This window comes from Malurus melanocephalus, unplaced genomic scaffold, assembly GCF_030028575.1.
Source record: "Malurus melanocephalus ecotype Western Australia unplaced genomic scaffold, MMel_1.1 scaffold_445, whole genome shotgun sequence".
In the NCBI taxonomy this organism is placed as follows: Eukaryota; Metazoa; Chordata; class Aves; order Passeriformes; family Maluridae; genus Malurus; species Malurus melanocephalus.
In genome coordinates this window covers 297,316-311,508 of record NW_026623677.1, presented here as the reverse complement: position 1 = coordinate 311,508, position 14,193 = coordinate 297,316, and the positions used below count along the sequence as shown (strand labels likewise).

The window sequence follows — 14,193 nt, the reverse complement described above, 5'->3', positions numbered from 1 at the left end:
TAATGGAAGAGCCTTCATCTGTAAAGCTGCTGTTTTCTATAGCTGAGACACGTTGAATATTTCAAATTACTTTTTTTAACCTGCTCTTCCAAAAAATTATTTCCCTACATTTGCAGTAGAGTCTGAAAATTGCCCATTATTCCTTAAACTRTGCCCCTCAAAGTCATAGGTATTTATCAAGGGTAACGTGTGTATTCCACCATACACCTTATTTGTTGGGACAAATGACCTATTTTATCGATTCTCTTTCAGAAGCCATTCTGTTCAGTTACAGATGAGTGGGGAAGAAAACTACTCTTTTGACTGACCTCTTTATTTACAGTCTGATAAAGGAGGACTATTGTGTTTTATCCATTATCAATGTCTACTGAAAGCYCCTTTTGCTCTTGCCAAGTTCTTGAGGTGCAGCCAGAGACCAGTGGAACTGTAAATAAACTTTCCTGCACAGATGTCTGTGGAATGTCATTGTGAGTTTGACTGATTGTAGCGTGAAGAAATCATAATTCACTGCTTGACATGGACATRCAATTTCTTTGTGCATCACTGCAAAAGAGGCAGAGCTTTTGCTTGTATGATTGCAGCTCCAAAATGTAGCAGAGCTGTTCCAAATTAGATATAAACTCCCTAACATACACTGGGCACCTCTGGTACTGCAGCCCATTCTAGCTCTCTCAGTCATTTCCAAAATATGCAAGAAATAAAATCATTCTGACTTAGRCATTGCCAATCTTCATTGCAGTAGAATGGAAAAATCTGTTCTAGGATACTGTCAATGGGTTTGTCTGCTGGAAGGTTGAAGAATTTTGRGTWATCACTTGTGATATGTCCTTTGTTMCTGGTGAAAGGTGACAAGAAAACCTGAGACATGAGTATTTGCAGCTGTAAATATTTAAATTGTTAGAGACCTAAAAGTAGAGGGTGTTTTGCCTTTCTGGTTTGGAAGCCTGAAGAAAGAAAAATGTTTAGAGAGGAATTATTGTGGCAGATGCTGTCTCCAAACATCTTCTTGGACTGTCCTTGGAGGCTCAGGCCTTTGTGAGGTAGAAACTGCACTGATRGAGGTGATCTGTGACTTCTTATTAAAGAGAAATCAAAAAGCAAATGTCCAAGATGAATTATTAGTATTGGTCCATTGTCCCTCTCGTTGGCTTAAGGGCCTACTCTGGTTATCTCAGTGTAGAGGACTGAAACAATTTATTCCATCTAAGAAAYGTCCAGAAAATGGAAATGGAGGTCTCTGTGTATCCTGTGGTTTAGTCACCCTCCTGAATGAGGAAAAAATGAGGCTCAGGGTGTAGCTGAAACCTGTATCTGCATTTCCATCACCACCATCCCAACAAGGGCAGTCGAGTGAATTCACAGGCTGAAAACAAAGAATGAAGTTGGGATTATCAAATTTTCTCCTAACTTTGAAAAAGCCCCCAAGAAACAGCCCAGCCCTAATAGATTTTGGATTACAGAGAAGACATAGTGATTGTTGAAAAAACCTGTCCTCTGAATTGTTACTTGTAGAGTGAGATGGGATAATTGCATTATGAAATGGAAACTATTGASATTAATCATATAAAAATATAGAATTAGTATATAATATGAATTAATATATTAAAACATAGGATAAAAAGCAATAGTTATTATTTAGTGTAATGTCATAGAATAAATATAAATATGAAATAATATTTTGATATAATGAAAATGACTACTGCTTTTATATCTTACAATGTGAATATTTTGCTCTGTTGTTGAGGTCAATAATCAAAGTCTGTAGTTAAAGTGGTACAAATCTAGGTTGAATTCAGCCTTGTTGAAACTACAGTGGAGCACAGAATTTGGGAATACACATCCGAGCAAGACAGGGGTGCTGATCTCAGGGAGTTTAAATGTGACAAAGCAGTTTTGCACAGGGCAGTGGAGTAAGGCAAACACTCAGGAGCTTTTCATATTTAGACAGATAAATACATTTGTTTCGTAGAGTTGTGGGGTTTAGGGAATAGCCTCCCATTAAAAGATGAAACACGACTTACTTTCAGGGTTACGCTTCTATGCAAAACTTTATACCCAACATCTGTGAGGATGAAGGCTTTGCTGTTCCCCTGCTTCACCCCTGCCTCGCTGTGAATACCCTGGAGCAGCATTGCAAGACCTCACCATCTGCTCTCTGACAATAGTCTTCTCTCTTTCTCTTTAAAAAAACAGAAATTTGGGGCTGCTGTGGGACCTGGGAGTTTCAGTCAGATCCTTTTGGACAGAAAAAAAAAAAAAAAAAAAAAAAAAAAGGATTTAACCTCGTACTGTGGGAAAAAATAGTAAAACTAGAATGACTAGGAAATGAAGGGATTTGGAGCAAAGTTTCAAAGTTTAGATAAATCTATAAAAATTTAGCTGGGCTTGTGTGCCTGCATAGGACAGCAGAAATTGTTGATGTTAGTCTGACTTGCCTTTCACAGGAGCAAGCACGATTTGTTTATTTRTTTTATAAACTGAGTCAAGAATATGCCATCAATAACTTTAAACACTCCCATGTTTGAACTAGCAGACAGCTGGCACAAAGAAACAATTACACAGCCATTGGGATTTAGCTGACAGAAGATTTCCATAAGTAATTATGCTCTGTGAGTGTGAGGGGAAAGGAAGGTAAAGGAGATAATGCCCTTTAAAGGGGATAATGCCTTGRTATTTCCCTCATACCCTTTTGCTGTAAAGCTAATAGCAGACACAAACTGAAGTGACCCTGTGTGTAATTGGCAATAATCATMTCTTCCTATTCCAGGTCTTCCAATCCCCCCACATTCAAATACTTCCATCCACCTTGGTGGCCAGTCTGAACAAAAATAATTTACAGGGTCAGGCTCTAAGGTTGGCAGACACACAGAATTTTTCTATGCTTAGTGCCGCCTGGGTATGTGGAATGGGTACTCCATTTCATTTTCTCCCTGGCCCCTCTTTTTTCACCTTGTATTTTAAATTATTTCATTAAAAAAGATCTTATTTTGTCTGACAGGTTGATCTCAGCATCCACGAAAGAAAACGATGAGTCAGGCCTCTTTCTCATGTTGAGTCTAGAAATGTCTTTGAAAGTAACAGTTTTACTGGCAGCATAGGACAGTTCTGATAAATAAGAGGCAGAATCTCATGTTATGGTTGACTTTTACACGTAACAGAATCATGGAATCCTTTGGGTTGGAAAAAACCTTTAAGATGACTGAGTCCAAGCATAAATCTACCCCAATATCCACACAGCAGAAAATTTAATGTGTAAAAACGTGCGGTGGTTACGGAGCTGCAGTAATGAAGGGAGCACTTACGGGTCTGGCACAGAAATCCCCCTCATCCTCTGGGGCACTCGCAGATGTTGGGACCCACACACTCCCCTCCATTGAGACATTTCTGCAGGCAAACAGCTGAACAGGTTGACACGAAACAAGTGAGAAGATGTACGTGATGTATCTGAGTGTTCAAGAGCTGTCTGAGAGGTGACCTGCTAGGCTTTATTCCATATGGCTGACTTCCAAAGGAATGGATGAGTTCTGCTCGCCACATAATCAGTATGAAAGGATTCTTTGATATTTTCTTCTTGAGAAATTTATCTTTGATTACTGTCTACCGGGAGACTTGACATTTCTAATGCTTAGCTCATCGTCAGCTAAGAATAATCTCCCTATGATACATCCATGTATGCTATATACCTACTACATGTTCCACATAAAAAACAAATATATTCATAGTAAAGTTTGATATGTTTATTGCATTTATTATTTCTTCAGAGATCCCGAAAGAGTGGGAGCATGATCTGGTGTATATGTATGGAAGACACTTCCTTCCTTCAGCATTTCTGAATAAATTATTATTATTATAAATTCAAACCACTGGTTCTGAAATCATATTTACTAGCAGGACCCAAAGGGTAAAAAGCCAATATTTTAATCTGGTTTACATACAGTATGTCATCTTGATTATAAATTTATTCAGTTTATCTGTCAACTTCATGGTAATGAATAGCTATGTAAGGAAAAAATATTCCTTGAAAAAATTTTAGGGTGAGAGGTTTTTTTCTAATTACATTTTTATGTAACTGTAGTCAGAGTTACAGAGTAAGAACACGTCATTCTACAAATTATGCACTGATGACCTTGAGAGTACATCAGTTTGGAAAGTTTTATAGCAGGCTTTAGATAGGTCTGTACTTTGAAATATATGACATTTCTCTGCGAAATCTAACAAAATATGTGAAGCTGTTAAAACGTAAAATCAATGCTTCCAGTTTTAATATTACAAATATGAATTTCCATAACAAGATGTATAAGAGAGCTGCATGAAGCAGAACCAGGATTCCCCTGCACAGCTTTTTCTCCTTTGCAAGCATCAAGTGTTTATAGCATTTTGTGCTACCTGTACTTAAAACTGCATTTCTTCAAACTGGTGAAGTAGCAAAACAGATTCTATGTTGGTTTTTAATGTTACTGATGTCTAGTGGACTAATTAATATAATCTGGACTAATTAATATAATGAGTTTGATGGGAGTAGAGGTGCTCACGTTTGTTGCAGTGCTTTCCCCTCCAGCCAGATGGGCAGTCACAGACATTTGGGTGGACACATTTCCCCCCATTCATGCACATGGGGTCACAAACAGCTGCAGGGACAAAATAAAGGAGAATATGGGAGCTGGGAAATGAGGGAAGGCTTTAATAGAGGCTTCTTTGCCGAAGTTTAGTTGGCTTGTAATTAAAAACCAGAAAAGTAATTTGGATTTGAGCATCTGAAACATGGAGGCTTGATAGCTCCCATAAATCCTTATGGGAAATGCTGTGCCTTGTGTGGAAACCCTTTGGGGGAAGCTCCAGTGGGAGCTGCCTCACAGAAAGAGCAGAGAGGCATGGATTACAAAGGTTCTCGGAAAAGAGAGTGGACAGGCGATAGATTGTTAGGAATTTCACTTCCTCATGGGAAAAGTYCTCCTTCATGTTCTCAGATGTTCATTTGGATAAGAAAAGTCTTGAAGAGGATGGATTGTTTTCACACATGGGTATGATTTTGCATCATAAAGATCTACTTCTCCAATGCCTTTTCAAACCATTATTTGTTAGAGTACTTACCTTTTTATTTTTTTCTTTTGTACTAGTAAGACACGAGAGCTGAGTTCTTTCAAACACAAGAAGCCAGATTTTTTTTTTCTTTGTTGATTTCATTAAAAATCTAATAGCTAGTTTTTTTTAGTTTTTGTGTCTCAGGTTAAGCTGTATTTATCAGCCTTGTTAAATCCAAATTAATCTGAGACCCAGATTAAAATTTCTTGTTTTAGGACACCCAGCATTAAAATCTCCCGTATCTGGGAAGTCAAACATCTGCAATCCCAACTTGCTTTGATGTAGGAATTCCTCCTGTCCTATCTCTCCTTTCCTGTTATGGTAAGTGTGGGAAGGACCCATCAGGAGCAGGATAATTCAGAAACATGGCAGTTCTGGCATAATGGGAGTGGGGAAGATTTTCATTTTACATGGAAGGAGCACTGGATAATTGGGTGGAGTACAAAAATCCGTGTCACACAGCGAGTGGCTGGGCTGGGGAGGACAGCCAAGGCAGGAGGAGTTTGGCAGWGAAGGTGTGAGAACACATTTGTGTCCAGGGGTTTTGTGTGCACAGTGGAGCTGCTGGTGACCCTTTCCCATCCATGATTATCGGTGTCATTCCTCCCTGCCTGCAGGGATGGGTGGTGAGGGACACCCAGCTCAGCCTTAGCAGGGAGCAGGGGGTTAAAAAAGCTGACCAGGCTAAAAGCAGTGCCTTGGCCAGCCTTGGCTGTGCTGCCTTTTAGCACAACAGCAGCAAGAGCAGAACTCGAATGCCAATGCTGCAGAAATCCTGATTGTTGAGTTGTGAGTGCTGACAGGACTCTGAATGACCACAGCCCTCCCTCAGACCTTTACTGAGGAGGTGGAGTCCTGGAAAGAGCCACAAAACAGGGATGATTGCTCAAAGATAGCGTACAAAAATGCAGCAACTTTTATTTGATGGGAGAATAACCTTCTGTTYCTCTCTCAGGGATGATCAGGCATTTTTAAGTAGGTAGATTTAGGTTCCTAATTATTCCTCTGATGYAGTGAAATATTGCTTTTGTGGCACTTTGTGTGCATGTCTCTCCCTTCAGCCCAGATGCTGCTRCACTGGCAGCTTTTAGAGCTGTATCCCTGCTCTTGCTTGGCTGCTACATTTGCATTTCATTCTGTGCCAAGACTCCTGGATCCCTCAGCATCATGGCCTGCCCTGAGGCAGAGCAGACGTGGCCATGATTGTAGGGACTGCTTGGACCCCAGCCCTTAAACTGTCACCCTCCATTTCCTTCTCTCTCCAGCTCTCCTGATCCATGCTGTAATCTTGGCCTCGGCTTGCTAAGGCTAACAGGGATCTGCAATTCTTGCTGAGCTATTAAAAAAAAAATGTTGCAACCACTGGCTAAAGCCTAGATGAGTTCAAAGAGTCATGGCATCCATAACTCTGAAATGATTTCATCCCTTATTTTCCCTCTTCCTTTTTCTCTCCCCTTTGATCTCACAGCTCTAATAAGAGTTTTGATCCACAATATTGCTGTTTGTTGAATTTGACTTCATATTTCAATTATAGAACAGCTCAGACACTCAGAATTTAGAAAAGATGAGCCCAAACCATAAAGTTTGGTTCTAGATTTAGCATCACCTTATGCTTTTTGATAATAATGGACCATAGTGTCCCCAGTGCTAACCTCCAGTGCTCTCCTAAAATAATTTGAAAACCTACAGATTTAGTTTTTAGATGAGACAAAACTTGGACAGTGTCTTCCCACCACCTCTTAAAAAGTAAAGATGAGAAAAAGTAATGAGGACAGTGGTATTTGTTCAAATGGATATTTCTCCTTTTTTCTTCCTTTTGTTCCTTCTATTTTCTACACATTTTAATCTTATACAAACAACCATATACATGTTTTTTGTTGATTTTTTTTTGTTCTGGCAGCAGACTCTTTCTTCAGCTGCAGGGAGTCAAATCAATAATTCAGCAAAGATTTAAGCAACGGGTGAGGTCCAGTCTTGATCTGAATAAAACACATAAGTTCAAACTGACTTTCAGCTTTCCATTTCTCCCTTTCTTTGTTCTGCTGCCTTACAAATGACCAAGTAGCTATGAAAATACAGTATGAACTGCCTTCATTACTTATGGCATCTCTGGCTTCAGTGATAAATCCAAAGGAGTTCAATTCAAAGTGAACTGAGAGTTCAAGTGAGCACCAAACCTTTCTGAACTGGACGAGCACTTCTGCCTTCTGCCCTCTGGGGAAGAAGTTCTCTTTTTGCCAAGGAATTCAAGCACCTTTAGGTAAATGAATGCAGTGTTATCTCTCCCTTTTTCCTGCCTGACATCTCCACCTTGTCCTCCCTTTTTTAAACTTTCTTAAATACAACTCCATCTCAATACCCATCAGGCAGACTTCAACATTTGTTAATGATAACTAGTTTGGATCCTTCCTAGTCCCACTCCTYGGCCTCTGTGGAGGAGTTCCAATTTCAAAATAGCAAACAAAAATGTTAGAGCCTCTCCYAGGAAAACTAAATAAATTATCAGACACTAGGAGAGCAAATCAAATTATTGCAATCCTCACAGGCCCTGGTGTGACTTTGAAAAGACTCATTATTTTTTTTTTTTTTAAATTTTTTTGCCCTCCCCTTATAAAAGGCCTAGCATCTCAGACGAGGGCTGTTTTTGATAAGGTAACAAGCAGCTGCAGGTGTTAAGATAAAACACAGGTGTTGCACAGAACATCACACAAAGTGTGCACAGCACTGAAAGGCGTTCACAACTTGCTGAGTTTTCTGTTTTATGCAGCAGCTCTTCCTCTTTGATGGCTTTAATACATGTTGACCTTACAATCACTTAAAATTTCCTGTCACCCTTTTCATAGCTTATCCCCTCTAGGCTCACTTCACCCAGTGAAGTGTTTCTTGCAACTCTTTTTATCAACCTCCATGCTGAACACCTCAGCCCTAACTTTAAGGCAGTCAGATCTTCTGCTTTGTCAGCCAAAAAGAGCAATTTTCCTGCAAAATAAATCTTTCTGGAGATTACTAAAACCACCCAACACCTGAAATGTGTGAAAATGAAGCCTGTCCTCCTGGTGGAAGCAGCACCAGCAATGAGCACCCACAATTTCAGTGGCTTCTGCTCCCGTTGATCTACAGAAACATCTCTACTAAAATCTACAAATTATGAAGCAAAATATCCCTGAAGCAAAGCCAGAAGGGACTGGGGGCAAAGTTRATCAATGGAAATGCTCTGCTGGATAGTGGATACAAGAATTGACTCTATCAAAGAGTCACACTGACCAGATGCAGTGATTAGAAAAAACAACACTCGTCCTCCAGAATTCCACTGCTTCTGTGGATTATCAGAAAAAAAATTTTCTAGTTTAACCTAAGCCACCTTTAGACATAATGACCTCATTAACCTTTTTTTAACTGGAAGGAGACAATTATAAATGGGGAAAATCTTTGAATTTTGTTGAAATAAGACAGTCTTCATCACCACCATCACGAAGTCAAAAGGGGATGAATGTTAAGACAGGTTAGCAGAGAAGGATCCTCTGCAATGTTTCAGGAACTAAAACATCCATGTCCTTTCCTGGCCATGAGACTGCAAAGTCTATTTCTTTCTGAATCAAAAATTACCTGTCATCACTTATCTGAGCCATGCATGAGGAGACAGTGCATCACGGTGCAGTGATGATTAGAAGATGTAGTTTTCAAGACAGCTTGTCTTTTTCTTTCTTTATTTTTTTTTTTTTTTCAGTTTGCCCTGTAGAAGCTGAGCAAATTGACCTGCTTCTAGGTGCATCCTGCCTTTGGATGGAAGAGAGAAAATCGCCTGGAGCAGTAACATCTGTGTGGGCCAGCTAAGGCAATGCATCAGGCTGGATCTTGCTGACAAAGAACACACAAAAAAGCAGCCAAAAGAACACCTACTGCTAGATACAAACTTCAACTTATCCCTTAAGTCACCATCCCTGGGCTGACATTTCTGGGTGATTCACAGGCATGGCTTTTATTTCTGGCTGGTGTTGGTTTTGAGCTGATGACTTCTCTGTGGGTCTGGTGCGTATTTCAGCTTSTTCTATTGCTCTTTTGAGGAGCAGGGAGCTTGATCAGTCTCACTTTTTGGTTTTTCTGTGGGCACATGTTGTTTTTAATGTTTGTTTCCTCCTGCTGCTTAGTGGTTACCTTGATTTGGTGTGACATTCTCGAAAGCAAGGGGAGATACAGCACAGTACGGACACGGAGCATGGGACAGATTTTAAAATATCATTGACTGGTCTTGTCAGGAAAATACAGCTGACAGAAATCAAGCTGTGGACAAGAAAGAAACCAGTAAATGTGTATGCAGTGGATTTTGTGTTAAAACTGGCACTTTTCTGGCCCTTTTCAGGTGTTTTAAACTAATATATATCACCTATAGATAAAACAAAAAAAAAACCAAAAATGTGGAGAAGCTCTGTGCCAGGAATGGTGTAATAATAATTCTGCATCTTTTAGGGATGTTGCTGATCTTTTTTACAGGACAGGAACTGGAAGGGCAGACTGTCAATTTCACAAAATAATACATTTCCATTGATGGGCTGGAAGAAAGCTCCCTGTCTCTCTGGGTGCATTAGGCACCCAAGCAGCACTGCTCAGATGAAACATTATCCTGACTGCAGCAAGGAAACAATTGCTTGGATGCTTCTAGGCTCCAAATAAAGATTTCATCTTTCTGAATAATCTGCAATCCCTTAAAAAAAAAATTAAAAAAAAATCCCAAAATGGGTGTGTTCTGACCAAAAAAAAAAAGATGTTCCTAACGAAGGGCACCGTTGTCTGGATTCTTCTGGCAGAAACTAGTGGAGGTAAAAAAATGTCATTCACCCCTACAGAGGGTATAACTGATGCTCAACAGATCATTAGCGAGATGGATGTACCAATATATCTGCTGCTGTGAAGGTCCCAAATGCACACAGCTCTGAAAAACACGGTATGGATTCGGGACACCAGCAATTTCCAGTCCCCTTTCTTCTGCTTCCAAGGGCAGTGAGGAAATAGTTTTGCCCATGCTGAGTTTTAGGCATATATGTTGTTCCACAGCTTGATTTTATCTGAAATTCCTCATCTGTGTTGATTTGGGTTTTTGTAAATAAAGAAATAACTTTCTCTCCGAGCTCTATCAGRGTAACCTCAGATGTGTGATCCACTGAATGTCAGTAATTATAGCCACAGATTAAATTTTAGGGAGAAAGAATRCTTGTCGTGTATTGCAATTGCAAATTTTGTGCAGTGTTCTAAAATTTGGATCCTTATCCATATCAAGCTACCAATCATTTTGAGGTTTGCTCATCCCTATTTCTCGCTTCACGTACCTCTGACGGAGATGCAAAGCACTGCTTCAATAAATTACCTTTCTGAATAGTAAAAAATAATCTGGCAGAAACCTCTGAGGGATGCAGTGCGGGAGAACAAATTACTACAAGACACTGAGGGAGCTGTAAATGTAATTGYGATGGTTGTGGTGACAGTTTGCATTTCTAATATATTCACTTTACCACAGAGCTCTAGCAATAAGAGTTAGTTTGCATGACCTAGCACACATTTCAGCAGAAAAAATGGTCAGAAAAATTGTAAACCATACAGATAGCAGTGCAATGTCAGTGCTTTGCCTAATTATGTCTGAGTCTTCATTCTGATGTGTACTCTGATATACTTATGGGGCCTTTTAGAGATATTAAAGCAGAAAATAAATCTAATTTAGTTATTAGTTCAGTAAAAATGAGAAAAATAATTACTGCTATATGGAAAAACTACTGAGCTGCCAGCCTGCACTCCCAGAGTCAGTGAGAACTGTGCTGCTTTTCTGTTTGCTGCCTCTCAGCAGCTGATAACATTTCCTATCAGCTAAGGAGGATCCTGATCTCTCCATCTGTACCTCCAAAAGATTCCCTGGTAGGGAACTCCTATGGGGGATTGTCACCCCAATACAGGCAGGGCACTCCCCACTCTCCTCTCACTGAAATGTCTCTCCCTCTTGGTCTCACAATCTTCATTTTGCCTTTTATCTGCTGTGAGATGAAACTCTTGACATGCAATGGTTTGATTTTGGGATGGCTGCAAAATACTTCAGCATCTTTCAGAATCAAAGCCATTACAAACAAAATAAGCATGTGTAGGTGCACATTGAGATGTTTGGGGAATATTGTGTTCGGAGCTGTTASATTTTGAGATCATTAGTAAATCCTTTTTCTCATTTACGGACTGGTTTTAGTCTGATTGCAACACTATTAATTTGAAACTGTGGCTCTACTTTATTCTCATCTTTGCAACTGTTAGTGTATAATTAATGTGGGGAATTGCAAAGTAYACTCTCAGCACAGCTCATATTCCCAACTTGTTAGGGGCTTGAGTTTGGTAGCATTTTSTCTCCACTGAAGAACGCTCTGTGTTTTATTAGGTCAGTGAACCRTTTCAGCATTTGTAAAAGTTGTTCTGTTGAGCTGTTTTCTTGTCATGCCTGATTGAGAAGTGAAAGAGGATTCTCACACACACTTGTTGCCCTCTGATGATTGTTTTTGCAGCCCTGTGCCTGAGGATGACCTGCAGTTTAGGCCATTTGGGCACTTTCTTCTTGCCCTGAGTGGGATAAAACACTGCCTGTGCTTGGTGCAGTTTGGTTCATTTTTATCCATGGAAAGGAAAAGGGAGATTCAAGTCTCAAGACAGGGAGAGCAGCCACAGTGGACTGGCTGATAACCAGCCAAAAAGCAAGGACCTGGTCAGGGAGTTTGGAATAGGACTGCACTAATCTGGTCATCACCCCRTTATTATCTGCCTTAAAATTAAATTTGAGCTTACATGGAAATCAGTGCTGGAGAGGATTGTCTTGCCTGTGTCTTTTTGTGGATAAACAGACAACATTAATCTCCATGACTGTCTGGCCTCTGGGCTTTTCAAGTGGTAGATCCATTGCTCCTTTTTTAAGAGATGTYTAAAAACAATTTAGTCAAAAATAGACCTTCCAAAGTATTGTTTCTTAAATCAATTAGTGGGCAAAAAGCACTTATCCTCACACAGAAGCCCACTGCAAAGAGAGATGCAGTAATTCAGGAATCCCTGATCTTTTGCTTTAGGCATGCTTTTACACACAGCAGCAGATCTGAATATTTCTTCAGTGCCTTTAAGATACAGGTAAAGCAATATATCAAAATTTAGGTTTTCTACTCCAGCAAAATTCATGCTGTAGTCTGGGAATGTTCTTCTTATGGAATGAATAAAAAAWTTAATAAGGCTTTTGGGCTTATTTAGGAAATACATTCAGTCCTTACCCACATGTGTTCTTGTTCCCTTCYTGAAAAATAAATTTAGACAGATGCATGTGCTCAAACCCCCATTAAAATAAATGCATCAGTTACATACATATGAAGAAAAAAAAATTAGTTTTTAAGAAAGGCCAAKGAATGGTTTTGTCACAAATCCTTACTAAGAGTGAACAGAGACCAAAAACCAGGTTGTGCCTTGAGTCACTGTCTCCTGTCGGGCTCTATCCCTTCCTCTGGGAAGTCACAGATCTCCCTGTTCTGTTCCCCCCAGGCAAGATGTATGGATCATGTTTTGTTCAGCTCAATGGGAAAGACAGCAGTAGCTTGATGTTTTGTTTTTTTTTTTTTTTTCTTCAGGCAAGATGTATGGATCATGTTTTGTTCAGCTCAATGGGAAAGACAGCAGTAGCCTGATTTTTTTTCTTTTTTCCTTATTTTCTGTTGTATTTCCTGTCCAGGGAAGAAAGATGACATCTAATACAAACCTATTCTGTTGCACAGATTGGAAAATCAAGTAAGGACTGAGACCTGTGTTTCCTTTTCCTGTCTCTCCACACTGGGCACCAACCAGTGGACAAGCCAGCCTGCAAATCTTTGTATTTTGTTGCATAGATAATGCTTTGAACACTCAGTTACGAGTTTCTCTGCAATGAGAAGCTGTTCATTTGCTTCCAAACACCCAGTGTTCAGGGATATTTGCCATCCAGAAATCTTAGACAAATACTTGTTGCTTCTAAGCACATGCTTGCCATATGAAAAGCAGATCTGATGAAATGATTTCTCCATCCATTTGGGTGACAGACGTGGYTTGTTCCCTGCCTGGGTGTGTGGGAGGGTTTGCTGGACCTCTGGCTTGCAAACTGGCTGATTTTAGATAGCTGAAGTCAATCTGGCTACTCAGTGAAGAAATTCCAGAGAATATATCACACAGTGTCAAGATGACAACTCAGTGGGAGTCTGATTTGTTGAGCAGTAAAACTTCCTGCTTATGCAGCTGGCGAGGCAGTAATGTACAGAAACATTACATGGGAAGCTGGAATATGGGAAACCAGTGACTTTCACAATATGACATTGCTAAGCAAAAAGCTGCTTTTGAAACCCAGTGTTCACATTTCCAATTAGTTTGCCTCTAGCTCTCATGCAAGGAAAGTCCTCATGCTGCCGGGAAGGGAAAAGAAAGGAGGAGGGAAGAGGAGCAAGCAGAGCTGGAGGAATGAGTATGAATTATATTTCACACTGTGAATTGGCTATAAATCCTGTCTGCAGGAATTATTGAAATGGAGAAGTAGTTATCTCCTAAGTTTGAGATCCAATCTGCAAAGTCCCAGCGTCGGTGCGATGATTTATGCGACACGAAGTCATCAGGATTGAGCCCGACACAATAAAACAGACGCACACAGAAACAATTCTCGGTTTTAAATGGTGAGCAAACCCAGGTTTGTGCTGCATRGCCATGGGGYAGTGCYGAATCAGGGGCTGAGGTCAGGCTCYAGGTGAGTCTGGAGWGCTGGAAAAGGGAAGATGAGGATGCTCAGCGCTGTTCTCCGTGCCCTCCGCTCGCTGATGAGCTCCAGAGGGAGCTGTGGCTCGCGTTTTTCTCTGAGATGCGCTCGGAAGAAACAGGCAGCACAGGAAAGGATAAATGTGTGGTCCCATGAATCTTTCTTTTTCTCTCCTTCCTTTCTCCCTCAGCATTTCCTAAGAAAACTCAGCTTGTATGTGCTTTCAGTTTTAAAGATTGTTCGTAGGGCAGTGCTATGAAAATACATGTAGTACATAAAGGAAACCTGGTGTGTTGATAATTTTGGTAAGGATGCAGTAGAAATCGGTCAGAACC

At 40.2% G+C, this 14,193-nt stretch overlaps 1 protein-coding gene across 1 annotated transcript in view; it reads right to left on the bottom strand.

Annotated features, from left to right (window-relative positions):
• LOC130581923 (von Willebrand factor D and EGF domain-containing protein-like) overlaps positions 1-14,193 on the bottom strand; it is a 154,938-nt gene that overhangs the window by 3,218 nt on the left and 137,527 nt on the right. The window contains 2 exon segments of the mRNA XM_057380324.1: positions 3,303-3,398; positions 4,533-4,628. Of these exon segments, the coding sequence (XP_057236307.1) occupies positions 3,303-3,398; positions 4,533-4,628 (192 nt within the window).